General features: G+C 58.0%; 1 protein-coding gene across 7 annotated transcripts in view; it reads right to left on the bottom strand.

The window, feature by feature from the left end:
* The window catches only part of MAD1L1 (mitotic arrest deficient 1 like 1), a 318,559-nt gene that overhangs the window by 161,852 nt on the left and 129,016 nt on the right, over positions 1-27,691 (bottom strand). For all 7 annotated transcript variants that reach the window (XM_028091876.2, XM_088016764.1, XM_028091878.2 and 4 more), the window contains one exon: positions 27,231-27,375. In XM_028091876.2, the coding sequence (XP_027947677.1) occupies positions 27,231-27,375 (145 nt within the window). The remainder of the gene's footprint in view (positions 1-27,230; positions 27,376-27,691) is intronic.

Here is a 27,691-nt window from a genome sequence, read left to right as displayed (position 1 = left end):
CAGACACCAGCTCAGATCTAGGTGCACCCAAACACAAGAGACGTTCATACCAACGTTGTTCGCACTCGCCCAGAAATAAAGAAACGCAAAATTATACACAAACGCATGCATGAAAAAGCATAATGTGGTCCACTCGTAAAACAAATGAACTGCCCACAGAAACCTGACTTTGAGGAAGAGAAAGCAAATACAAAAGATTATGCGTTGTAGGATTCCATTTACATAAAACTTAAAAACAGGGAAGGCGGGTACGTGGTGTTAGAAAGGCATCGCCTTGCGGGGCAGTGACGGCACTAGTCTCCACCAGGGAGCTCAGCACGAGTGGCTCTGCTGTAACTCGCTGGCCTGTCCTCTTAGGACACTTGATGTATGTGTGCTGCAGGCCAATGCAGAGCTGAAAAAAATACGTATTAAACAAAAAGATTCTGTAGTTTTAGAAGCATGGCCATGGCCGTACAGTCACACGGACAAACCCTTATCAGAAAGAAACATCGAGACCAACACCAACTCCCCGTGGCTGCCGACCCTCGATCCTCAGCTCCAGAGCCCAGGAGGGGCCCGCATGAGACAGGAGGGGTAGCATCCAGGCCAGTGGGGAACCCACGGGCAGGGTCCACCGTGGGGCACCATCTAGCGGAGCCGGGGGTGGTGGTGCGGCGGGGCTGCCCCAGGGAGTTCCGAACATCACACTGCACGGTCTGGAAAGGGGGCATCCAGGGGCTTCTGAGCAAGGAGTGCCAAGGGTAAAGACTTGAGAGGGCTGGCCCAGAGCGTGGATGACAGTGGAGCAACGGGGTAAGGACAGGTGAAGCATGAAGGAGTCAGACGCCCACGGATCGGGAGCCAGGTCCTCCAGGACCGGATGCCAGCGCGGGGGAGGCAGCAAACCCTGCCAAGAGGCCCAGGCTGTGCTCCTGAGAAGTCAGCCTGGGGTCTCGCAGACAGCGCTTTTCCCCAAGTTCTCCCAGGGATACTGGGGGAGCTGAGGGAGTAGATGCGCCTCCCCCAGAGAGGCCCACGCAATCCTGGTGGGCACGGGGCCCCGCAGCCGGCTCAGGCAGGCGCTGGGCGCGGCCAGGCTTCCACAACAGGCAGCGGAAGGCTCGCAGAAGTGGCAGAAACTTTGTCTGGGCTAGGTGAGATGCTTCCAAACACACCGGTGTCGCCCTGGTCTGTCAGCTGGAAGAGCCAGCCCATGGTCCCACATGCCACTGTCCCTGTCTCAGCACAGAGGAGCAGTCAGGCCCTGGGCCCCGCTCCTAGCGGCTCTCTGGGGGCCTCGGGGTCTCCCGTGTCCACGGCCACCACAGTACCCTCCTGGGGCTGACCGGCAAACACCTGATGACACCCCATTCCCGCCTCTGGGTCCTATTGCCTTCTCTCTGCTGCCTTCAGTCCTCACAGTCTCGAGCGGCTCAGAGCAGGCCTGACACAGGGAGGCGGGTCCACCAGCAGCATCGGGCGTCCCCCCAACGGCAGCAGGAGGCCAGGCACCGGCCCCCAGCACAGATAACAGCCCTCCCCAGCTCGTCTGCAGCCAGCAGCACATGTGGCCAGGCAGGGAAGGGGGACCTGCTGCTCGTGTCCTCACCAGCCGGCCATGCTCTTGCAATTTCAACCTCCTGATGAAAAGCTCTACAACACCTCTTGTGGGAAGGAGAAGGAATCAGCTGAGATTTCCCAAAGCAATCTTACTGAGATTTCACACTCTCTATTACAAATTCCATTTCATTTATGGCGGGTGTAGGACGCGTCCACGGCACCTGCCCTGAATCGGCAGGCTCTCCCCACCAGTGGCGATGCGAGCAGGGAGCCATGTGTCCACGCCGCAGATGTGCGGGCCACACGGGGAGAGCGCAAGCTGCCATGGCCTGGCTCTGGGTCAAGCGTTGTTTACCGGACAGGACAGAGAGCTGGGTGACGGAGGCACAGCCTGATGACTGGGGTCCCGGACCGCTTGCCATAGTCACAGCAGCCGCTCCGTCTCCGAGCCCAGCTCCCCAACTGCAAAGCAGAAGCTGAGTGAGATGGGCCAGGCTTTCTTCACTGGAAGGTATTGGCAGAGGCAGCGGAGCCCGGGTGGACTCACCGAGGGCGAGGTGCCCAGCGAGGCAATCTCCACACCACGGTTCACTGGGCCCTCCCTCACTGTGGGGTACCCAGCGCCCAGCACAATGCCCAGAACCTAACAGGCATACAGTAAATATTCGCTCAACCGGAAGTGCGAGTCGGTGAAAGGGTCGATCGCTCCACCTTCAGAACCACCATGGGAGGCAGGGGCTCATCCTCTCAGAGGAGGAAACTGGCTTACTGGGTTCCCTAACTTGCTCACGGTCCTCAGATGCTTTGACCGAGCTGAGATCAGAACCCAGGTCTGCAGGAAGCAGGAGCCTGAGGCTCAGCTGTCGTGCTGAAGGCAGCATGGACACCACAATAGAGACGCATTTTATAAAGCAAGGCTCCACAACAGCTCCTGAACCAAGTCCCTGGGATCACAGAGCGCAAGAAGATCACGGGCAACAGTGACCCCAAGGTCTTCATCACTCGCTAAAGCACCCAAACCCCAGGTCTCCAGGACACAGGACATGACCCAAATAGCTCTAATTGTAAAAGTCCTTCCTCAAATGAGAAGGTCAGGCACTGGACGGGCTTCATCCCTCCACCCGGGCCCTCCCCAGGGAGCTGACTGCAGAGCTCAAGGAGGGGCCCCTGTGCCAGACCCTCCTTCGGAGCACTGCTCTGCTGACCGGACAGAAATCCAGATGACTAGGGCTCCAAGCAAGATGACCGATCACTGGGAAGCATCCCTAACAAGGCCAAGGGAGGTCATGCTGCTCTGCGTCCTCAACTGAAAGTTCATGTCCAGGGGCGCCTGGGTGGCTCAGTCGGTTAGGCGTCTGCGTTCGGCTCAGGTCATGATCCCAGGGTCCTAGGATTGAGCCCCACATCGGGCTCCCTGCTCAGTGAAGAGCCTGCTTCCTCCTTTCCTCCCAGCTCGTGCTCTCTCTCACTATCTCTGTCTCTCTCAAATAAATAAATAAAATCTTAAAGAAAGAGAGAGAGAAGAAGAAGGGGAGGGGAGGGGGAGGAAGGGAGGGAGGGAGGGAGGGAGGAAGGAAGGAAGTTCATGTCCAGTGGCAGGGGCACCCATCTGGGGTTAGACCAGCTCTGTTGGAAGCCCTGCTCTCCCAGACGCCAGCCCAGGAGGGAGTCAGAGGTCAATGCCAAAAAAGCAAAAAGGATGCAGAAAGAGAAACCGTGGGGGAGGTGGGGGTGGGCAGGCTCCCAGCTAGGAGCCCAGGGTGCCACCCCAGGAGCAGGGGCAGCACGGAGGGTGGGGTGCATAAGGCGCCTCTCCAGAAGGACAGTGAACAGGCTCAGAGGACTTTCCAAGCCCCACCTTCTACCTTGTCACACCACTTGTGCGTGTGGGTGTGCCCCCACACCTGGGCCCACAGGCATCCCCTGTCCACTGCTCCCTCAGCTCAGCCGCATGGCCTCACACGCCTCAGGGTCTCAGCACACACTTGCTGACACCTCCGCAGGGCCCAGGACACCAGACAGCTCACACCCAGATCCACCACCTTCACTCGTTCCATAAACATCACCCGCTACCGACCACTGGGCCCACGGGACAGAGCAACAGACAAAAAGGCCTGCTTTCAGTTCTTCACGCCACCCCATCTACGCAGACCCTGGACCCCAGACCCCACGTGGCACCAGGGCAGGCGTGAGCAAGTGGCTCTGCTGGAGCCTCAGTTCTGTCAACCGTGAAAAACAAGAAATCTCCTTTCATCGGCTCACGTTTAGGACCAAGTAAAGATCATTTATGTAAAACCCATGGTATCAATTTTTAAATTTCAGTTCTTGTTGATTATTACTCTTAACCCACCTTCTTGGAATGTCTTCCCCCATTAAACAGCAGAATACAAACCTGGTTATTCCCACCGAACCACTGGACTGGGGCCCACTCACTCGGGTGGAGGGCGGGAGGAGACGGGGTGCCCCAGAACGGGGGACCCACCACAGTGGGTGTCTCAGGACAGGGGCCCGCTCGGGTGGGGGAAGGTGGTCCGAGGATGGGGACCCGCTGTGGGGTGAGGGGACCTTCAACACACTCTGTGGCCCACCATCCGGCCATCATCACAACTTCCTATCTAGGTCAGGCCTCTCCCTGCCTCCCTGACCGCATGGAGAGCTCCACGGGGTAGGTGAGACATTCTTTGTCTTTCAAGCTGAATTTTCAACACCCAAGACAATACTCAGCAAAGAAAAAATGTTAGAAATGTAACTGCTGAATGACTCACAGTACTCGGCAGAAGGGCTCTATCGGTGCCTGGTCCCCCAGTTCGTGACTCTTGGGGTCAAGAGAGCAGGGGCCACCTGCCTCGATGCCCCTGCAGCAGCTCTGAGTGAGGTTCACAGGCTAGGAGGGCTGGGAAGCCACTCCCTCCACCCTCAAGTCTCCAGGCCCCTCCCAGCCTCTGGGGGAAGGAGGGAGCTGCAGCTGTGCCCCCGCTGCCCGTGCGCCCCCACCCATGCCCCCTCTGCTGGAGCGCCCCCTCCACCCATGCCCCCGCTGCCCATGCGCCCCCACCTGTGCCCCCTCCGCCCATGCCCCCCCCCACCCGTGCCCTCTGCCCGTGTCCCCTCTGCCCGTGCTGCAGTCACGGGCTCCCTTCCAGGGTCCCGCAGGCCCCAACTGGGACCCGGGATGGAGGGAGCAGTCAGGCCCTGCAGGGCGCTCTGACCCCTGACTTTTCTAAATCACACGTGATGGCTTCTGGCCATGGGCCTGGAGCAGAGCCGAGTGAGAGGCTCCATCTCCACACTGAGTAGCCCCTGATCCAGGTGCTCACAAAGCCGACCCGGCTCCCAGCTGCAGGCCTATCCTTCCACTGGCCCGGCAGGCACCACGTGGTGCTGGTTCCCGAGGGGACGGCTGTGCCGAGGCCCCTGTGAGCGACTGCCCTTCCAGGCCCGCCGGACAGCAAACGGGGCGGCAGGGCTGGAGGACTCAGGGACAAAGCTGCTCTCACCCCAACTAGGCTGAGGCCTGACGAACAGAGGAGTCCTGCCTGGAGGAGGAAAATGGGCTCCCGCTTCCCTCAGCGAGGAAAACAGCGGCGCTCTGCGCGATTGGGGACACAAGCCCCAGGCACTCACCAAGCCACAGGCGGGAGGGAGAAGCGAAGCCGAGGTGGCTGCTCACACCAGCGGCAGCCTCCCGGCACCTTCGGCACAGGGCAGAGAAGCCCCTGGCTGACGGTCGCCCTGCACAGCAGGCCACAGCACTCCTGCCGGCGCCCCCTGCTCTCCTCTTGCTGAAGACGGGCAGTGGGACAAGCAGGAGGGTGGCCCGCACGGCTGAGTCACAGCCCAGCAAGGGGGCAGCTTGCCTCCCGGGTGCTTGCGGGGTGACCACGACGGGGTCTGAGTAAGGCCCCCCCTCGCCTATGACCTGCGCCACCGGGCACGGGCTCTTCCAGCACCAAAGGCCTCAAACAGCCGTGGATGTTGGACAGGGCGCAGACATTTCGAGGCCAGCTGACTCTGCAGAGCACAGGGAAGCAGCTATAGGGCAACTACTGCCCAAATCTGACTTCAAAAACCCTTAATTTGCTTAACCTTCCCTGCTTCTCAGCTGCACTCCCTCTGCAGAGGGACTGGACTGGAGCTGCAAATCCGGCTCTCCCACTTCCTGGCCATGCTTTCTGGCAAGCTACTGAATCCCCGGAAACCTCCTCCCTGCTCTGGAAAACAGTGCTAAGATGGCAGTGGACTGAATGCAGAGTCTTGGGCAAGTGCCACATAAATCCAGTAAGATCCATTTCTCACCCAAAGCAATATGAAACGAGCCACGGATGATAGTGCCAACGGGGCTCGCCTGCCGGGAGGGACGTGCACTGAGCCACCAACACCGACCGAGCGTCCTCACGGTGCTTCTACCCTGTCACCAGGAATCCCGGGCTCTGATGCACATCTTAAGAAATGAGTCAGAGATATGGCCAAGAGCTGCATCCAAGGATGCCGCTCCCGCCAGCAAAGCTAATGAAAAATTAAAAACGATCTACATTTCCAATAAGGAGTTCAATTCTGATATATCCGTATAAAGGAACATTATACAGCCACTAAGGGTTTTATTTTCAAAACCTGTTAAAACTATACTTTCACGGATCATTTCTATAGTTTGTTATTTTCAAAAACTGCTTAATGACCCAAGCATTTGTCACAATAAATGTTAAGTGACAAACACAGGACACAAACAGGTCTTGTCTGCTCTGTTCTTGCCAATTTTCCTAATACCTGGAATATAGCTACAAGACCACAGCTGATCCCACAGCACCTGGCCCTATGTCATTAGCCAGTGACGGGTGGACGGGTGGGCGGGTGGACGGGTGGACGGGTGGACGGATGGATGGACGGGTGGACGGATGGATGGACGGATGGATGGACGGGTGGATGGACGGGTGGATGGATGGATGGATGGGTGGGTGGATGGGTGGATGGGTGGATGGGTGGATGGATGGATGGATGGGTGGATGGACGGATGGACGGGTGGACGGGTGGACGGGTGGACGGGTGGATGGACGGGTGGACGGGTGGACGGGTGGACGGGTGGATGGACGGGTGGACGGGTGGACGGGTGGATGGACGGATGGATGGACGGGTGGATGGATGGGTGGACGGGTGGACGGGTGGACGGATGGACGGATGGACGGGTGGACGGGTGGATGGACGGGTGGACGGGTGGACGGGTGGACGGGTGGATGGACGGATGGACGGGTGGACGGGTGGACGGGTGGACGGATGGATGGATGGATGGATGGACGGGTGGATGGATGGACGGATGGATGGGTGGATGGATGGATGGATGGACGGATGGACGGGTGGATGGGTGGATAGATGGATGGACGGATGGACGGGTGGACGGGTGGACGGGTGGATGGATGGGTGGATGGACGGATGGACGGGTGGACGGGTGGATGGGTGGATAGATGGATGGACGGGATGGACGGGTGGACGGGTGGATGGACGGGATGGACGGGTGGACGGGATGGACGGGTGGACGGGTGGATGGACGGATGGACGGATGGACGGGTGGACGGGTGGACGGGATGGACGGGTGGACGGGTGGATGGATGGATGGATGGATGGATGGACGGGTGGACGGGTGGACGGGTGGATGGATGGATGGATGGATGGATGGGTGGATGGGTGGATGGACGGGATGGACGGGATGGACGGGTGGACGGGTGGACGGGTGGATGGACGGATGGACGGATGGACGGGTGGATGGACGGGTGGACGGGTGGACGGGTGGATGGATGGATGGACGGGTGGATGGGTGGATAACAGACAGACAGAAGGGTGGGTGGGTGGACGCACGGATGGACTGACAGACAGATGGACAGAAGCATAGGTGGGTGGATGACGGATGGATAAACATGCATGGATGGAAGGATGAAGGGAGAAGAAGGGAGAAAGGAAGATATGAAGGAAACATACAAACATGATTTCAATGCCACCTCTGGGTAAAGGAATTAAGGTCTTTTAAAACGTCTTCTTTATACTCTTTAGCAGTTTCCAAACGCTCCATGATGTACAGTATTACAATCGAGAAAAACAAGAGGTGCTCTAGGTTTAAAGGGGCTAGGGGTTCCCGGCACCTCCAGACACATCAGCCTGGAGCCCAGCGAGCTAAGGGGACACTTCCTCGATTCACCCTCAACGCTGTGGCCACACCACAAGGAGTCAGAGCCCTGGGAGGGGAAAGGCCACAGCCCACGGCAGCCTCTGAGGGTGGACATGCACCAGGACAGAGGAGGAGAGGAGGAGCCACGGCAGCTTGGCGGAGCTGGAGGGAGAACGCCAGCAGGGCCAACCGACCCCAGACCAACAGCTGTGCCACATGTGCAACCGCCCACCACTGGAGGACACCGGCGTTCTCTCCCCTCTGGACTATCCCCCATAAAGCTGCAAGGAGCAGTCCTGCACATACGTTCTATTTTTCAGGATAAATGCCCAGGGTGCAACTGCTGGGCCATCTGGTCACTGCAGTTCAGCTTTTAACAAATGGGAGACATTATAACCCAGAGGGCTTGGGCCAGTTTACATTCCCGCCAGGATAGTTAGAGATCCAGTTTCTCCGCATCCTTGCTAGCACTTGGTGTTGTCACCATTTTTTATTTTAACCGTTCTGAGGTGTGCAGTGATCTCTCACTGTGGTTTTACTTGCATCTCCCTGCTGGCTAATGATGCCGAGCATCTTTTCCTGTGCTCACCTGCCATCTGTGCGTGCCGGTTTTCTAATTAGACTTTCTCTGCTGTTGAGTGTTCCGGGTTCTTTATAGAGTCCGGCTAACAGTCTTTGTCGGACACACGGCTTGCAAACACGCTCTCTGTCTGCACGCATCTCTGCAGCTCAGATCAGGATCTCTCACAGGGCAGAGTGTTCAGTTGTTACAAAGTCCGATTTATCACTTTTCCTTTTATGCATCCTGTCTTTGATGGCCCAGTCGAAGAACTCTTTGCCTAGACCCTGAAGATTTTCTTTCTCTTTTTTTAAAATAAAAGTTATGTACTTTTATGTTCTACGTTTATTTTTGTGGTTACTTTTTGTATAAAGTGTGAGGTTCACTTTTTTTGCTTATGGGTGCCTCAGCACTCCAGCGTGACCTGCTGAAAAAGGCCATCTTTCTTTCACCGAACTGCTTCTGCATCTTCCTCAAATATCAGCTGATCCAAAGCAAGCCGAAGAGAGGAAATAATAAAGATGAGAGCAGAAATAAACAAAAAAGAGTGCAGAAAACAATAAAGAAATCAGCTGAGCCAAAAGTTGATGCTCTAAAAAGATCAATAAAATCGATAAAACTTTAGCTAGGCCAACCCAGGAAAAAATAGAAAAGATTAGATAACTGAAATTGGAAATGACAGAGGCAGTATCACTGACCTTACAGAAATAAAAAGAATTATAAAGGAATACTATCAACAACGAGACGCCAAAACTCAAACAACCTAGCGAAATGGACAAATTCCCACAGACACAAACTACCAAAACTGACTCAAGAAGAAATAAAAAACCTGAACAGACGTGTCATACCTAAGGAGAAGAACGAGCCACCAGAAGCTCCCTGTCATCCCGGGGAGGACCATGAGCCCTGCTTCTCCCCTCCTGGGCGTGCAGAGGACGTCCGTGTGAGTGTGAGCTTCTGTTCAGACCCCAGGGGTCCCGCAGGCTCCGCCGTGTTGCCCCAGACACACTGCTCAGTGCCGCCCACACTGGGTGGTTCCCACCGCTCTGTCTCCAGGTTCAGGGATGCCTCCCACTGTTCCCCGAGTTCCACTACTGGACTCAGCCACTATGTGACCGTTTAGGTCTCTGTACTACCAACTACGGTCTAACTCGTCCAGCCTCACAGGCACTCGGGGCCCCTGACGCTTCTGGGCTGGTGACTTCTCCAGCTCCAACTGTGGAATGAGAGGAAAAAGCAAAACCCAGGAAACTCAGCACACGGTGTGTCCTGGGTCCTAAAGTCCCTAGCCACCACCTTTCTGTGTGTTTTATGTTTGTTTTACACATAATGTCCAGGGTTGTCACTTGCCCTTAGCAGAAGGAGAAGAAAATACGCCTTCTCCATCTTCCTAGACATAGAAACGTTGTCTGCTCTTTGAAAGCGTTCAGCAAGCCTAGGTGCTGGGCACGGCAGCTAATGCTGCCCTCAGAAGCTCACTTTAGTAACCAGACGGGTATCTAGCGCTGCTCTGGCCTCACAGGTGATATTCCTAATGTGTGAATTAAACCAGATGAGGAAGGGCTCTGAAGACATCTAATTCAGTGACAGACCACTCACTAAAGCCCCTCTGCCTGAGGAAGGTAGGACTCCATCAAAATGGTATTACTTCCCTGCTGCGAAGATGCCACCAACCACCGAGGCCGCCAAGGAGGAGGGGGAAGCCAGAGGGGAGACTCACTCTGGTGCCGGCCCTCCCCTGACCGACCTGCCACCAAAGCTCCCCACATGCACCCGGCTCTGTTCTAGCGAGGCACACGGACAAAGGTCAGGGAGAACGACCCCCCGGTAAAAGGTGCTAGTACGGAGAAAGACAAAGACACACATGCCCCATCCACAGGCGCAAACCCGGGGCCTCTGGGCCACTGCGGCCCAAGCACACCCCGCGACAGCAGCCGCATTCCCTCATCTAGCCCCCCCCACACGTAGCCCTGCGCGGTTCCCTCTTCTGGAGAGCAGTACTAAGAGCCAGAGGACACGGCCACCAGCTGACCCTCTGGGCGGAAAGCCCCTCACCAAGGAAGCCGGGCTGCCGGCAAGAACAGCGCTGCACCAAGTTTGGTCCCCACTTTCTGCACCCTCTTTCTTTATAAAACTGCTTATGCAAAGAGACTACCATGCATAATGCATTCAATTATGCGGCGTAAGATGTGGCCTTAATGGAGAAAATTCAAGTCAGCCTTGTAGACACTTCAGGAAATATTAAAAAAAAAAAAAAAAAAGACGGTATGCCACTGACTTTCAAATGTGTTTGAATCCGCACACCTCTCACTACCCATAGGGACACAATATAAATATATAAACGAGTGCTCATCTCATTTCCCACTGTTTTCCGGCGTGATGAGGTGCCTGGAGCTGACACCTTCCTCATTTTGGGCGGCAGGGCCTGCATTAGCATGTAAATAGCTGGCAGATACAAGGAAATGAAAGCAAGGAAGAGCTCTTTAATTAACTTGAATCCTCTGAAACGCCTCGCAGCAATCTGCTCTGACAGGAGGCCCTCCCCGGCCTGGAGGGGTCCTGCCGGGCCAGCACTGGGAGTGTCTGGAAGGACCGGCCTGCGGAAGGGACACTTGGGTATGTGGCCACAAAAAGGCCGAGCTGCTGTCCCCTGAAATCTGAGCTACTCCACCGAGCCACGCCTGCCAAGTGGCAGGGTTCTGGGCCCTGAGCCCTCTCCCACCACTGTGCGTGGGGAGGTCCCAAGGTGAGGAGTGAGCACTGTCCCAGGCCGCGGACCAGGCCATCTGTCGCGCCCACACCCAGCCCGCCCACACAGAGACAGTGCTGTGTCCACAGCTGTGGGAGCTGAGAGCCAACGGGCCCCGGAGAACCCCCCACTGGACAGACCCACACTCGTCCTTCTGCAGGCAACAGGGAGGTGGCGGTGGCTTTGGGGCTGTGAAGTGACCGGGTCCAGCCAGGCTGGCAGTATGTGGCTCTGCGATTACGCGGGACCCTGGGTCACCGCTGACCACGGTCTGGCAGCGGGAGTACAGGGCCGTGCGGAAGTACACAGGACGACAAGGGGCCCAAAGTGGACAGATGCCATGGGCTGAGCCAAAAACGCACGTGGGGGCAGGCCCGAGAGGATTCGAGCCAGAGCAAAGGCTCAGGGCCATCAGTGTACAGAGGCCTGCATGGTTCTGAGGAGGCAGCTGCCGAGCCCGGACGCAGAGGCGCCACGACCACTGGGTTCTCTGGGGCAGCAGAGACTGTGGGCCCAGTGAGAGCACTGGCTAGGCACAGGCAGCAGGCCCGCTGAGCTGGACTCAAACGTCCACACTCTGGGGAGTCATGCCACCATGCCAGAGCTGCAGGTCTGGCCACGGGACACCAGAGAGAAGCCATATGCCCGGAAACGGCTCCTTAAAAGCGCAAGCACCAGGCCCCAAAGAGACTGGTGTGCGATCTGGATTTTACTCCCAAGGATTTACAAATACGGTCTAGCGGCGGAGGCAGCCAGGCGAGCAGCCTGGAGATCGGGGCTAACGTGGGCCATTTGTCCCTGTGATCCAGCCACCACCGTCCTTGGTGCCCCGCAGCCTGCATGGTGCCCACTTCCGCTCAACTTCGCCGGGTTCTGCCAGGAAGAAAAGGTGGTGTGTGCGTGGAAGCCACCTGCTTGAGTGACAAGCACAGCAGGGAAGGAGGCCGACGAGCATCTCCTCCTGTGTCAAAGGCACGCGGGTCACCTCCATGTCCCCAACACAGAGGAGGGAAGTTAAGGGAAGGAGCGGCACCATGTTGGGTCCGTGCCCCGCACCCCTACCTCCCACAGAGGAAGCAGCAGCTCAGCTGGGAGGTCCCTCGGAGGTCCCCAACCCGCACAGAACCTGAGCCCGGGCCTCTGAGCCTGCCCTGTAGCATCGTGGCCTCCAGGGCAGAGCCACCAGGAGCCAGTGGTGACGGGGAAGGTCGCCAAGCCCCTGACCTAAGCCCTGCAGGCTGCACTGCTCTCCACGCCAGGAACCCCGTCCCGGCACGCGGGTCCCGCGTCTGCACGGGAGGCTGAGGGATGAGCACAGCAGGAGGCATGGGCGGGGCCCAGCGCTCCACCCACGGGCGGGAGACAGCTCTCCCCGCTCTTCTCCCCACTTACTTCATGCGGAAGTCCCTTCAAAAGACGATCCACAGCCCCTCCAGCCACCAAGCCCTCTCCTTACATATGCTTCTCATTACCGCCCAGCACTTTGCGTTTATGCGGTGCCGTTCCTCCCAGGGGCTTACAGGTGGCTAAACGAGGCTGGCTTAAGACAGGAATAAATCACGCTTCTGTAACCAGCAATATTTCTTTAACCGGAGCTTAATAAAAACCACTGGCAAAGGCTAACCAATGGATCTAATTTATTTAGAGGCTTTCATAAAGCTGGGGATAAAGCCCTTTGTAAAAACTTACTGGAGAGCCCCAAGGGAGCCCCAGAAAAGAAGACACCCCGACTGGGAACTGCAGGTCCCAGAGCAAGGGAAAAGGCCACCCGAGTCCCTCAAAGGAAGGGGAGGGGAGAGCAAAGTGGGAGCAGACGTGTCGCCCCAAGGGCACCGTCCTTGGCCACACAGATGCCCACACACAGGTCTTCAGGCCAGTGTGTGTGGCCGAGCACTCAGCCCTGGGGAGTACACAATGCACACAGTAGGAGTAAAATCCACACCACTCTCCTGGGTGACCCAAAGGAGGCCAAAACAGCCCCCCAGAAGAACACTGCCTGCAGCCTGCAGCCCACCCAGACCATGTGCACGAGCCTCCCCAGACCACACGGGGTGGGTGGGTCCTGCATCACAGAAAGGAGCGGCAGGGACAGCTGGCGGCGGGCAGGCTCAGGGCTGGAGCCGCTTCCCAGTGACACACAGCCCCCAGCCAGAGAATCCGCATCTCTGAACACCCCCAAGGCCCTTGGAGGTGGGCGGTCCACTGGCAGGCAGAGTTTGTGCTGAAATCCCCCCTTGCCCACCTGCTGGCGCCTTCAGAATGGGGGCACCCCTCTCGAGGACAGCACTTTGCGATGACGCAGCTTCTCAAGGGTGTTCCCCAGCTGACCGGAACCACAAGGCTACCTGGGCCCCAGAGCTTGTCCCCCACTGCGCTGCTAGCAGAGGGCTGGCCAGCCTCGGCCACCCCAGACTGGACTCTGCAAGCGCAGGACCAGCAGGAGACCCTGTCCTCTCCTCCTCGGGGCACCGGTCACACCGGCTACTCTGTGGGGGCACCACCCCGCTCCCTGGCCGGAGGCTTCAGGGGGACAGGAAAAAAGCCCTTAAACACAGTAAAACGAGGGGCGCCTGGGTGGCTCAGTCAGTGAAGCGTCTACCTTCAGCTCAGGTCATGATCCCAGGGTCCTGGGATCGAGCCCCGCATCGGGCTCCCTGCTCCGCGGGAAGCCTGCTTCTCCCTCTCCCACTCCCCCTGCTTGTGTTCCCTCTCTCGCTGTGTCTCTCTCTGTCAAATAAATAAATAAAATCTTAAAAAAAAAAAAAAAAACCCACAGTAAAACTTACTTGAAACTTCTAGAGAAAACAAACACTTTAGAAGGAGCAAATTCAGGAACTATGCAAATTTTCTCGCATTCTTCCAGAAACCAGGCCCTGTACCTGAAAGGTGTGTCTGTACAAACTTTATGAACACCTTCCGGGGCTGACATCCCCTTATGCGGACTTCGGCACGGCAGACATGACACAGACCCCTGCTCACACCCTGGCCTCACACTAGCCTCTGGCTTCCCCTCAAGTCTACTTACCGCACCTAGTCAGGCAAGGGGCAGCCACTGTCCCTCGGCCGGGGAGCCAGCCCTGAGCCCCAGGCCAAAGAGATAGAGAGAGAGAGAGAGAGAGAGAGAGAGAGAGAGAGAGCGCGCGAGCCTTGTGGAGTCCACGGTTGCTCCCTCTCAAAGTCCATACTGGACCACCTCCACCTGAGCTCCCGGGGACGAAGCCATGTACCGGGCACACCATATGGTCACACGTGTGAACGTGACCCTCACACACACCCATCCTGCACGTGCAGAGGAGATGCACAGACTCGATTAAGGAGGGGGCCGCCGGCGAGAGGGTCCAGGATCCACGGCAGACCCAAGGGCACCGTCAGCTTCTCCTTACCAAAACCACCCTCCTGGGCAGACAGCCTGCAGCCAGCATGCTCCCTCCCCAGCCCCAGGCACTGCCCGAAAACGTGACTGCGACGTTCTCCCTGTGCTCCAGACACAGTGCAAGCTGGGAATGACCTACGGCAGAAGTAAACAAACGGACTTCTGGGAAGGGACCAAGAGACGCCTCTGTCCTGGCCCACAGCATGAGGCCAGAGTGGACACCCAGTCACCTCGGAGCGATGCGGCCAGCCCAGAGACGTGGCACACGGTGGGCCTGACTCCGGGGCAGTGCTGGGAGCGCTGTGGTCTGCAAGAACTCCCTCCCTTTTATTTATTTTTTATAAATAAATAAATAAAATAAAATATATTTATTAGAAGCAGTTTGGATCTTTATGGGCGAAGTTAACCAAAAGATTATTGACTCTGAACCACTCTCCCTGCATTTGACTGTTTTCCATTTGATGATGGATGATATTTAATACCTTCCAGTCTAAGTGCACTCTGGGTCTGTAAAGACAGATCCCACTTCACTGCTACTTAATATCTATTACAACAGCGAGGGCTGGTCCTCGCCTCCGCCTTCTCGCGGGTCTCCTGGGAAAAGTAGCCAACCACAGCCAACAGCCGCTTTCCAGACTGAAAACACACATGCTCACTCACACGCGTATATGAGCATCCGTACGTGTACACAGTGTACACGCATGCAGGCTCTCCGTGAACGCTCACATACAAAGTCAGAGAGTCACAGACATGGGCACAGTGACACGCTCTTACGCGTTGGCACACACATGTACGCGGGCACACGCACTGACGCGAGGAGGCAGCGACAGGGACAGACGGGAAGGAGCTCGGCTCAGAGTGAGACACACCCGAGCTGGACACGCACAGAGCGGTCTCCTACGTCTCCCCTGGGCGCACTCAGCCTCCCCCAGCCCCAGACTCCTCACCCATAAAATGGGATTCTGTGAATCCCAGCTCACAGCATTTTCAAAACAGCTCCGTTCATGAAAGTATGTTAGCGTGACAGGTGTCAGCAGTCACTACTGTTCGTTCGGGTCCCACACCAGGTGCCTCACGTTCGCTTACTACAACACAAGATACCCGCGCACCCCCGCAAACCTGGAGCACACAGCACGAGGCCCCGCACGGGGGGCATGGACGAGCGGCCCCACCTACCGCACCCCGAAGCAGCAGCCCTGTTCCCACACCAGTGACAAAGTGCGAGTGGCCGGCCTGGGGGACGCCGACGGACGGCGACGTCGCCCCCGGCAGAGGAACGCGCACTCCGCCGCCGACCGCGGCTCGGCCCCAGGGCGGGAGCTGTGCGAGCTACCGCACTTGCAGGTACCGCCACGCCACCCGTCGCTGGATTCCCTTGTCTCTCACGTGTCACCTAGCACGCTCTCGCGTGATTCTCTGCGGCAGGGCGATTTTGAGGAACACACGTGTCATGGCAGAGCAGAACTGACGATGAGCATACGGGAGTACCCGCTCAGGATCACAAATCCTTCCCAAGCACACGGATGGGTCCTGCCCGGCGCTGGGGCAGGGCACATGCACGTCCCGCCCAGGAGAGGGGGTGAGGGCTCAGAGGCCGGGTGTCCTGAGGCAGAGGCCCCAGGCACAAAGCGAAAGAGTTCAGTTCCAGCTGGGGTTCTCCAAGTCTCAGTCCCAGGCTCTTCCCCCAGAATGGAGACATCGGGAGCCGAGCTGCCGGCCCCCAGCCCAGGTGCTGACTCCCTCCCTGACACAGCCAGGGCTGCGACCTTTGGGCGCCCACCCACCCGGGGTGGCCAGGGGCCAGAGTCGCGCACAGACCCAGAGGGCCTCCAGCTGCTGGAGAGAGGAGGAGGAGAAAGGAGCAGCCCAGCCGGCCAGGAAGGAGTCCCAGTGCAGCGTCCGGGACCCGGGCGCCACAGGCTCTCCTTCAGGACAAGTCACTGCCGCCAAGTCACTCCTGCCTCACTGAACACCCCAAATGCTGCTGCAGTCTTTGACTTTGCTACAGCCTGTGGTAAACTCAGTAAGCCCGGAACTACCTGTGCTGGGAGACAGTCTCCAGGAATGCTGAGTGCCTGGCCTCCCTGGGGCCCCTGGAGGCCGCCTGCACTGGGAAAGGGAAGAGCGGAGCTGAGGGTGGGAAAGGCCCCGCCCCCGCGGAAGGCACAGGCCCCCTCCCCCACACCGAGGGCAGAGGCACCTTCCAAGACGCCCTCTCTGGGCAGGGACACGGAGGACAAGTCGGGGCAAAGGCCAGCAACAGGAAGCTGCCTGGGAGCACCCAGAACGCAGACGCGGCCTCAGCAGGCCTACTGCCAAGCAGCCCCCAGCCAAGGGCAGCCAGCGGAGGTCAAGGGCATCCAGGCGCCCCAGAACCCCTCAGCAGGAGCGGCCTGGAGACACGCAGACACTGTAGCAGCAGCAGCCGCGAGGTGCCTGGCGGGGAACCATGGCTCTGAGCCACGGCCACCGTCACCCGCAGCTCTGTCTCCACTCAGGGTCAGGTTACGCAAAGACTGGGGTCTCTTCAAAACTGACTTAAAAGGACAGCGGGCCTTCACAGGATGGGAGGGGATTGTAAAGTGTGAAAGAAGACGCGGGAGTCCTCCCGGCCCCTCTGGCCACCACGGCTAGGTGGGCAGGCCTGCCCCCTTCCCCTGCTCCCCGCGCCAGCCAGGCCTGCCCCGGGGGACTGCAGCCTGTTTCCCGGTGAGGACAATCGGGTTTCTCCGCCAGAAGCCCCGCTGGGCTGCAAGTGCCTGGGGTCCTGGCAGCCTGGATGCTGGTGAGGGGAGAGAGGCACTCACCCCAGGACCCCAGGAAGCAAGACAGAGAACACGTTAATCCTGCAGTTTGGAAATTCAATATTCAAGCAAAAATGCCCCACAAACAAAATATTAAATGTGCCAATGAAGACAGCACTGGTCCCTAGTCCCCATGCTGTGGGACTGCTCAGAGCCTGAGCAAGCGGGTGGGCATGATGACGCGGCCAGGAGAGCATGCAGGGCTCACAAGGAAGCGGGACCGGAGAAACCCTCCATCAGGACGGCGTCGATGGACCCGGGGGGCTGAGGTTTCACCTGCGGGCACAGAGGCATCTAAGAAATCAAGCCAAGGGTGGTGAACACACCATCTCTGCCCCGCCAGCCCTGAGCGCTGTCCGTGCCGGCACGTGCCCGAGCAGGTGGCCAGCAGGCTGTGACCCCGAATGGGCCAACCTCAGAGGAGGAAGGGTCACAGTGAGGATATGCGGAGACGGACAGCATGCAGGGGACACTGGAGGGGACGCTGTCTGCTTCCCTTTGGAGAACAACATAAGTGATGGCAGTAGCCAGGCAGCCGCCAGGCCTGAGGGCTGAGGCCCATCTCCTCCGCCACAGTCAGGGACCCCTCAGGTGGGGCCCCATGGTCACCTCTGTGCAGGGAACCGTGACCCAGGGTGTGCACAGGACAATCCAGGGGTGTGGGGAAAATGGGAGATCCTACTCACACTAAGTTTTATAAATAATTTTTTTAAAGCTTCCCAAGTAAATGTACTCAGATTCAATTACTTAGTATTTCATCACTGACCCTGGGTCACATGCACGCTTTTCAAGTGAACATGCACGTGCTGGCAAAGCTTTTTCAAAGGGCACACAGTCTGAAAGTCTAGAAAACAGGGAAGAGCCCCAGGTGGCCTGGGGGCCTCAGGCTCGTGCTGGTGGGGGAGACGGGGGGGGGGGGGGGGGGACAGCGCCTGGCCTGCGGGTGTGCTCCAGAGGACGGGGTGGGCCAGCGAGGACCAGGCTAAAACCAAGGTGCCCCACGTGGGCCAGCCCCAGGGCCTGGAGGGAAAGGGTGCGTGTCCAAGCCCCACCCTCCTGGGGCACAGCCCCCACCCCCCCGGGAATCGGCTCCTGTTACTGCTCATCTTCTTGTCCCCTGCCGCTGGCGGCTGCCGTTCTTTTAACTTTCACCGTTAGCGGGAAAGACACCATTTTCCAAGTTGCTAAGTTTAAGTCCTAACGCTCAAGACAGACACGTCTGTATCCACGATCTCGCTGCAAGTGCTTCTGACGGCCCCGAACACCCACCCGGTGGCGGGCAGACGGGGTGGCACAGGGGCTGCCTGTCTCGGGAGCCCTCCAGCCGAGGCAGCAAGCCCTGGCTCACACGGGGCACAGCACCAGTGCCCGAGGAAAGGTGGGAGGAGGCCACGCATGGGAAAGGCAGCGAGCGGGGACAGGAGATGGGGACAGAGGCGGGACGCTGCCCCTTACCTACCACGGGCTCCTAACAGCAAACTGCTGGCGAACAAGGCAGAAAAGGCCCTTCCCTCTCAGGAGGGACAAAGAAGACAAGCGAGCCAAGCAGCTGGGGAGGTGGAGAGCCAGAGAACCAGGGCAGAAGCACCGGCACAGACCCCGAGGCCTGCGGATGGATGGAGGGGGGCCCAGTGGGAGCTACTGAAGTGTTCCATGGAGAGAACGGGCTGGGCATCGGGACAGAGAAGGAGGAAGACAGAGAAGACCAGGGTGCCCCAGGAAGGGTGGGCAGAACAGCCCCCAGCCTGGTCACGGTCAAGCTCCTCAGCCTCCTCATCTCAAGTCACAGGGACAGAGGGCTCTGATCCAATTCGGCCTGGCATACCCTGGCAAGCCCCCCCCCAAACCACATGCCAGGTCCATGGGCCCCAAGACATCACTAAGGGCTTATGTGTGGACAGGAAGCCCTGACAACGCAGGTCCCAGAGTAGGACAGTGTGGACATGCTGTGGCTTAGTGACCCTTACTACTGAGAAACGGCCGCGACTCCCACAGCAGCTTCAGTCCAACAAGGTCAGCTGGAAGCCCCCAGACAGAAGACTGAAAACAGACCGCACCTAAAGGCACTACCCACCTGCTCACACCAGGTGTGTCCCTGCCCATGTCCACGGCCTCCACAAGACAGCTGCAGACTTTTAAACACACGGCCAAGAGAAACCACGCTCACCATCTCCGCATGGAGCACAGATCACCGTGCAGAGTGAAGCTTGTGTGGGAGCCGGCTTTGCGGGGGGGGGGGGAGCGGTGCGCAGAGGGAGCGCACCTGAGAGAGCATCCGGAGACAGACGCAAGCCAGGCGCTTTCGACGGCCGGCTGCTTCTCAGAAGACTGAGCAGGTGTGGGGCACTTTCAGCCCTGCTTTCTATGCTACCTAAGCCCAGGAATTTTCAGCATTAAAAAGGAAGGCATACAAGAAAAATCCTTCTAATAAGATTAGGAAACTCGTGGACTCTCAAGAAGGACACAGGAAAAAGATGAAGACGCGGATCAAAAGCAGCTGCTGTTTACGATCTTTTGGGAGACAAACGGACATAATTTGCTTTCTTGCGGAGGTGAGAGGGCAGGATGTTGAGCTGTCAGCAACCCGCCCGAGCTCAGGCGCCAGGACCGAGGAGCCTGTGACCAGGGACAGGGCGGCTGGAGTGACACCCGAGGAGCACAGTCAGAATCTGCTCCCCACCCAGGGCTCCTCCCCTCATGACCCTAGTCCCCACAGGTGCCCCCTCGTTTAACCCTCATAGTCACCTGGGAAAAGCAGACAAGTGCCCTGAAGGCTTATACGCACCCAGTTACACGCTCATTCAGAGGAGAAATGACTGGAGAGACCTGTCCTAGGGCAGAGGTCACCAGCAGGAGGCTGGCGGCAGGGTGCCAGACCCTGCCCACACGGCGCCAGCCTCAAGGTCACTGCTCCCTGTGCTGCACGTCCTATGTGCCCATCAGGAACACAGCAGCACCCCACCCCACAGAGCTCCTACAAATAGGGAAGAAAACACTGTGTGAAAAGGTTCAGGAGGAGAAGGCCCAGCTTCCTCGAGGAAGCGCGGGCATTAAAAGCATTCAAAGCAAAACATACTCTTACTGTGCAATGCAGACATTTAAGCTGAAATTGTGCATCCACACAAAAACCTGCACACAAGTGTGTACGGCAGCTTCCTTCAAAATTGTCCAGACCTGGAAGCACCAAGAGGCCCCTCGCTAAGTGAGCGCGCAGGTCAACGGTTATGTCCAGTGCTAAAGTGAAGCGTGCCATCAAGCCATGAGAAGACACGGCAGAACCACAGCAGCCCGTCTGGAAAGGCCACACACTGCAGGACTCCAACCCCATGACGTTCTGTACAGGGCACAACTACGGGGACAGGGAAACACCAGTGTCTGCCGGGCTTAGGGGGAGGGAGGAAGGGGAGCATGTGGGGCACAGGGACCTGAGGGCAGGGACTGCATTCTGGGAGGTGACACTGCAGGGCTGCACACGTGACATCAGGCATTTGTTAAACCACACAATGCACAACACGGAGAGCCAGCCCTAAGGTGAGGATGGACTCTAGGTAACAGCCGTGGAGCCATAACCGGTCCGCGGATTGTACCAGACGTGCCCAACTGAGGAGAGTGTTCGTAGAACTATCACTGAGGCAGGGAAAGAGGCACACGAGCAGTCTGTACCTGCCCCTAATTTTTCTATAAACATAAAACAGCTCTAAAATACAGTCTATTAAATTAAAAACGTAAAAATTTTAATATGTCACATATTGTATCATTCCCCATTTATATAATATGCTTGACATGCCAAAATGAGCAGAGATGGAAAACAGAGCAGGGGACAATGGGGTGGCCGTGCCTTTGGGGCAGCACGTGGGAAGGTCTGTGCGGCGGTGCTTCCGTGAATCTACACACGTGCTAGCGCAACACCCCCCACCCCCACCCCCACCCGAGCGCACACATGCACAGCTAACGCCAAATGCCTGGTTTGGATACTGCGCCACGATCGTGGGAGAGGTCTCCAGGGCAGAAGCCGGGGGAAAGCTATGTGGGACCTGTCCCACTATCTCCACAACTTCCGACGGATCTATAGTTACTCAACACGCACACACAGACCCAAACCCAGCAACCAGGCTGCAGCAGCGGAGGTTCCCCGGGGCTCCTCCCCCAGAGGACTCCAGGTTCAGCAAAGTTAGCACAGCAGCGGTCCCAGCTCCCACTAGTCCACTCTGTCCCCCAGAGGGAGGCGCCCTTGAGTTTGGAGCTCAGGCCTGCGCAGTGGCCCTGCCCAGAAGTGCCCGGCGCAGAGCCCGGCCTGCAGGCCTCGCTCCAGCAGGACCAGTGCGACGAGACAGCAAAGGAGCGGGAGAGTGAGTATGGGGTCTTTCTACCCCTTCCCAGCATCCCATCTGCCTGCCCTGTGGCTGAGCATGGGGCACCTTGCTTGAAGGCCAGCTCTTACAAATCCAGACAGAATATGAGAGAACACTCGGAACAGAACAATAATAAAAATAACCCCCATGGTACGCATTTTAGAAAACGACACATAGGGGCGCCCAGCTGGCTCAGTCGGTGGAGCGTGCAGCCCTTGATCTTAGGGTTGTGAGTTCAAGCCCCACGTTGAGTATAGGGATTACTTAAAAATCTTAAAAAAAAAAACCCAAAAAACAAACAGGAGAGTCCTTTAATCCAATAAACGGTATCTACAAGAAACAAACAGCACACGTCACCCTCGGCGGTGCGGTACTGAAGCCTCCCCAGCCGCGTGAGGCAAGGACACGGCCTGCGTCACTTGGCCTGACAGTCGACTGGCGGTCCCGGCAAGAAGAGGGGAAAGGAAAGGCGTGAGGGCCGGAGGGGGAGAGGCCAGGCGCGGCTCTGCCGGAGCTGCTTTCCGAGCAGCGAGTTCTGCAAGGCTCCCGTGCACGGGGGCAGGGGCCAAAACCCGACTGCATTTCCACACAGCAGTCACACACACACGCACACGAGGTGAGAGTCCTCACGGAGGCCGTTACCACCACCCTGGAAACAGAAAATACTTGGGAAAGTGTCTAATAAAATGCATCTAACTAACAGGTGATGTTCTCGTTCAGAAGACAATGGGCAAATGTCACGTCTTCCCAAACTGATTTACAAAGTCACTGTAATCCTTACCATATTCCAGCAGAGTTTTTCGTGTAAATGGACAAATGGATTCTGAAACGTATGAGGATATATATGCAAAGGACCAAAATGAGCCAAAGAATCTTAACGAAGAACCAACGTGAAGGCTGGCTGCGAGTGGACGCGTCATAAGGCTGTAACACTGAAGACAAGGTGGCAGGGTAAAAAGACAGACAACAGGAGGCAACGGAACCGACCGGAGAGCCCAGGCGCTGGACTGCCCGGAGCAGCCCGTGGCAGGTGGCAAGGGCCCCGGGACACTCCCCGGGAAAGGGCTGATCTCTCAATAGATGGTGCTGGGCCAACTACATGTTCAACAGAGAAACAAATAATCTTTCTGAGAATTTCAAGTGAGGTGTAACTGACACGTAGCATTAGTTTGAGGCATACAACGTAACGACTGGGCGTTTGCCCATGTGGCAAGATGACCACCAGTGCAAATCCAGGTGACATCTGGGGGAAACGAACCTGACACCTACCACCTGTCACACCCGAACATCAATCCGTAAAAGGCGAGACAATAAAGCAGTCAGAGGAGAGCCGCTAACTGTCTCCATGACTTTGGTAGCAACAACTGTGCCCACCCGGGTCACGAAGGCTCAGACAGCGCTGACACAATGGTAAGAGCATCTGTAAGCCGCTCTGCACTCACTAGGAGCTGCTGCTCATCAACAGACACGAGATGGAAGAAGCAAACTGCAGACCAGAGCGCACACGTCTCCAGCTAGAGATTCGTGGTCGGAATACGGACAGAGCCCCAGGAGAGAAGGGCAAGCTGCCTGTAAACCCCCGCACGGGGAGGGCCCACCTTGCTGAGCACTAGCGGACCCAAACAGCAGTGTGGCACGCCTGCAGCCCACCGCGGCACAACTGAAGCCAGAGCCACGAGGTTCTGGCACAGACCCAGGGGCACCCACGGGGCGGGTGTCCGCAAAACAGCCTGCAGTCCCACTGATGCTGGGCGGGGTGCACATCCTCTGCCGGCCAGCAACCACACCCTGGCATGCCCGACGCAAAGGAAGCCACCTGCCCGCCCCCCAACCGGGACCTCCACCCACCCGCCCCCCCCCCCCCCATGAGGACCACCATCCCACCAGGGATCTTTCAAGGGAGGAACATCACCACTATCAAACCACGCGCTCCGATCCCCAAGGTGGTCAGTAAGACACCCGTGACCTGCGTCCTCCTCCCAGACACCACTGCATTCTGGAATTTGGGGTGGGGAACAGTTAGGATATAGAAAGAAGAGTTAAGGGAAGCTTTTACTTTCATTTGTTTTTTTAATCGCTTGCTAAAAGTTAGCTTTCACTGCTGAGGTTCTATAAATAACAAAATTCTATAACCGTACTGTGGAATATCAGGGGCACACTGCAAATAGCTCATTTCAAATAGGAAAATGGTTTGTGTTCACCCAGTTCTGGAAGCCAATTTTCAATTGCTTAAAATAGTCATGGTATTTTACCAAGGTGATTACACTCTCAGCTATCAGTAACAATTAAACCCTTAGACTAGAGCCGCTTAATAAGGTCTCAAAATAAAACCGCACACTCCAAGCACTGAACGTGGAAATGTCAAGCACACAAACAGGGCCCTCGACGGGACACAGGCGCCCAGAGCCCAGCCAGCAGGCCTGCGGTCGGCCTGGCGCAGAGCCGCGGCGGGGGCGGGGGCGCTGTACACACGGCTCTGCCCCACAGAGGTGGGTCTCTCCTCAGCAAGGAGAGGGGAAGACCAGCGACCAAACTCCCTTGAGCCCCAAGAACAGCCACCTTGGAGGTGCCCTGAGGAGGAAGCACCTGAACAGGAGCAGGCCCGGCTGGTGTCTGACCAACAGGCCTCGGAGCTCGCGGGATCACCACGAGCGTGGACACACAGTGGGCGTGCACCTGGCACCCCCGCACGCACAGACAGGCCTGATGAACGGCTTCATCACCCCACTGGCTGGTGAGCCGGGCCCCTGCGAGCCGGACCCAGGGCGGCGCGGGAGACTGCTATCGACCCAACAGGAAAGTGCCTTCGAGCAACAGTCAACGCATCAGTCAGGGCCAGGCAATCAATACCCACTCTCTCCCGAACTCAGCAAGGCCCATGAGCGCCGCGGGTCAGCGTGGGGACGGAATGAGGCCGGGAAGGGCCATCGGCTTCCAACCTGCTGAGACACGGAGAATGGGAATTTCCTGCCTCGGGACCCAGACAGTCACCTTGTGGGGCAGAAAATGCCCAACAAGGCAGCCAGGCCAAAACCTCACACAGGTGGGGTGCAGTCTGGGCACGGAGGGCCACGAGGTCCGCAGGTGGGGGGGTCACACCCACTAGCTCCCGTCGCGAGGCGCGGGTTCGACAGGGATCTCCCACAGGGATTCTAACCACTAGAACCCAAGTGACCTTGGCCAACAGAGAAGGCTCGCAGCGGCCGGCCCCCCGGTGTGGTGCTCGCTCACACACCCACTGAAATGCAGGCTGTGCTGTGCTGACAGGAAGGTTCTTCTCATACCTGCTGACAGCCAACAGGCAGATCTTCCCAGAGGGACTCACTCAGCGTGAACATAGGACCCACTGGCCCCGTGCGCAGTAGCTGCTTCTCTGCGCTCGAATCCCTCCCCTGCCACACGGTGAGCACACCTGCGTGACCCACAGGAGATCTGAGACGGGGAACACTTCGTGTAAGGGACTCAGAGGGTTCCTGCGGCACACGGCGCTGTCACCGAGTCGCGGCACGGGGTGACCCAGAGCCTCCCAGGAGTGGCGGGCACGCACCACATCTGTGGCTGGTATTTTTCCTTCTATGATGTATCTTACAAGTGAAGTCTGTCCCTTCTGACCACGCCCACCGATTTTGCCCACCCCAGCCCCTGCCCCAGAACCACCAATCCAGCATCCGTGACTTCAGCGTTTTCAGATTCCACATGGGAAACCATGCAGTATGTGTGCTTCTGACTTCTTGCACTTGGCACAATGCCCTCCAGGTCCCCCCCGGTTGTGACAAATGGCAGGATTTCCTTCTTTTTCTTAGCTGAGCGATATCCCACTGTGCGCCTACGCCCCGTCTTCTCTGCCCGCCCCCCTGCCGCCGGGCCCTTGGGCTGCTGTGAACAATGCTGCCTGAACGTGGGACACCTGTTCCACACACGGATTCCGTCTCCTGCGGGTAAATGCCCAAGGTGGGCTTGCCGGATGGTGTGGTGATCCCAGGTTTCAGTTCCTCGGGGACCTCCATCCTGTCTCCTCCTTCCATGGCTTTCACATGCCCCGTGAGCACTGTCCACACGGGAGCCACTCAGGCTGGCCCACGAGGCTGCTTCAGTGCACGACACCCCTGCTTGTTCTGAAACGGGGACCCAGAGGCACTGAGCGCCTTCCCCAAGGTCACAGAGGAAGGTTCCCCCACTCGTCTCCGCAGGAGAGCCTGAGCTCCCCCCGTCAGGGACTGCAGCCTGGCCTGACCCCCACCTACAGACGTCCCATGCCCCGGCCACACGCAGTCCCTCTGTCCAAGCCATGGACGTGCACCCTGGGGCAGGCGTGCCGTCTGCCTCCTATTCCCGCTGCATGCCCCCCCCCGCCCCCACATGCAGTCTGGACCCACGCCAGCAGCACTGGCAGCACCTTCGTGCCCACTCCCCCAAATCCTGCACGCGACTTTCACAAACTAAGCCCTCAGGCCCCAGCTCAGCCATGGGGGTGGCGCATGAGGGCATTTCGCATGACTCCCCTGCAGGGACCACCCACAGAGCCAGGAGGCCAGAGGCAACACCAGGGGCCTGTGTGCAGAGGTCGGCCAAGCCTGACGTGGAAGCCCCTGGACCCAGGGCCCTGAGTGATGCCAAGGCTCTTAAGCGACAACATGGCAAGGAATGTGCTGGAGAAGCCATGAAATGACAGGCTTTTCGTAGGTGAAATATAACCTGTCCCCTCAAAGCTTCATAAGCAGGAGGTCCCAGAGGCCAAGAGCATGAGGCACAACTCCTGGCATCCCCCAGACGGACCCTCAGTCCCTGGGATGGGCCCACTCGGCCCACAGTGTCGGGTTCAGGGCAGATGAGAGATGTCTTTGCCCAGCAAGCTAGACACCCCACAACTGCCTGGAGAGCATTTAGGGACAGAATCAGCCTCTCTTCCTGTCTTCTGAAACTTCAGCACTCAAGGGAATGTTTAAGTAACACGCTCCCACAGAAAACCTTAATTTGTGCTCCAGCGGACTCTGTCGAGCCAGACATCGGAAACTCGTCAGGCACAGGACGATTAGAGAGAGCCTGGCCCCACCCACGAGGCTGGGAACAAGAACATTCTGCCCAGGGCATCTGTATCCCAGAGACAGTTCTCGTTCCAAACCACGGGTCACAGACCCACCACCGTTTACCCTGCGCTTGCAGGTCACTGAAGGAAGGGAAGGCCGCCCCCGCCCATAACCCAGGGCGGGACAGACCCTGACTGCAAGAGGGAGCTCAGGTCAGCACAGCCCCCAGCCCTGCCCCTTGCCAGGAGCACTGGGTCACTGGACAGCCATCCGGAAGGGCCCACACCTGGGCCCTCTGAGTCCCAAAGGGACCACGGGGGTTTGGGGAAGTCTTTGTTGTGATTCAAGAACCCCGCGAGCATCCCAGGATAAAAGCGCAGCCTGAGAAAGCTGCCACGACTCCGCTTTTGATGCAGGGAAGCGGACGCTCTTCCGTGGCGGGGAGGGGGTTGGGGGTGGGGACACCAGGCAACTCCACACAAGCCTGACTGGTCAACCACATAAACCACTGTGGTTAAGTGCCCTTCGTTTGGAAGCGATCTTCACAACCATGGGTGCCTGGGAACCAGACACTCCAGCTGGACGTGGCAGGGATGGGCTGGTGGCTGCTGGCCGGGACGGCAGGCCTCCTGAGCAGGGCCAGCCTGGGCGCCCCCGCCATGCCCCGTACCTTCGTCAGCAGCAGGACCCGCTTCTGGAGTCTCCGCGCCAGGGCCTCCTGCGTCTCCCGCTTCTTCCTCTCCTCCAGCAGCTGGCTGCTGACCTGGCGGACCTCCTCCTGAAGCTGCTGCCGGGCCTTCTCCAGCCCACGGGCACTGCACAAGAAAGGCGAAAGGGCAGAGCGGTGAGGCCAGGCCCGCGGACGCCACCCCAGCCGTGGCCCCCAGGACCAGGACACGCTCGTCATGCAGGTCCCGAAATAGAGCCGCACGTGCAAGCGGCACGCTGCCATTTCCTCACTGGTGAATAGCTACTTAGAGCTTTTCAGGAGTGTCTGGATTTCAAAGAGACACCCAGGGTGATCCCAGAACACGGCAGGCAGCGGGGAAGGGGGAGCTCAACCCCACACACAATGGGAAAAATTGTCAGCAACACAGCACTTCGGGAGAAAGCACTTCTGAATGGGCTAAA

The sequence above is a fragment of the Eumetopias jubatus genome, unplaced genomic scaffold (assembly GCF_037043125.1).
Source record: "Eumetopias jubatus isolate StellerSeaLion01/CBP00866 unplaced genomic scaffold, mEumJub1_p1.0 scaffold_12, whole genome shotgun sequence".
In the NCBI taxonomy this organism is placed as follows: Eukaryota; Metazoa; Chordata; class Mammalia; order Carnivora; family Otariidae; genus Eumetopias; species Eumetopias jubatus.
This window is presented reverse-complemented; position numbering and strand designations above follow the sequence as displayed.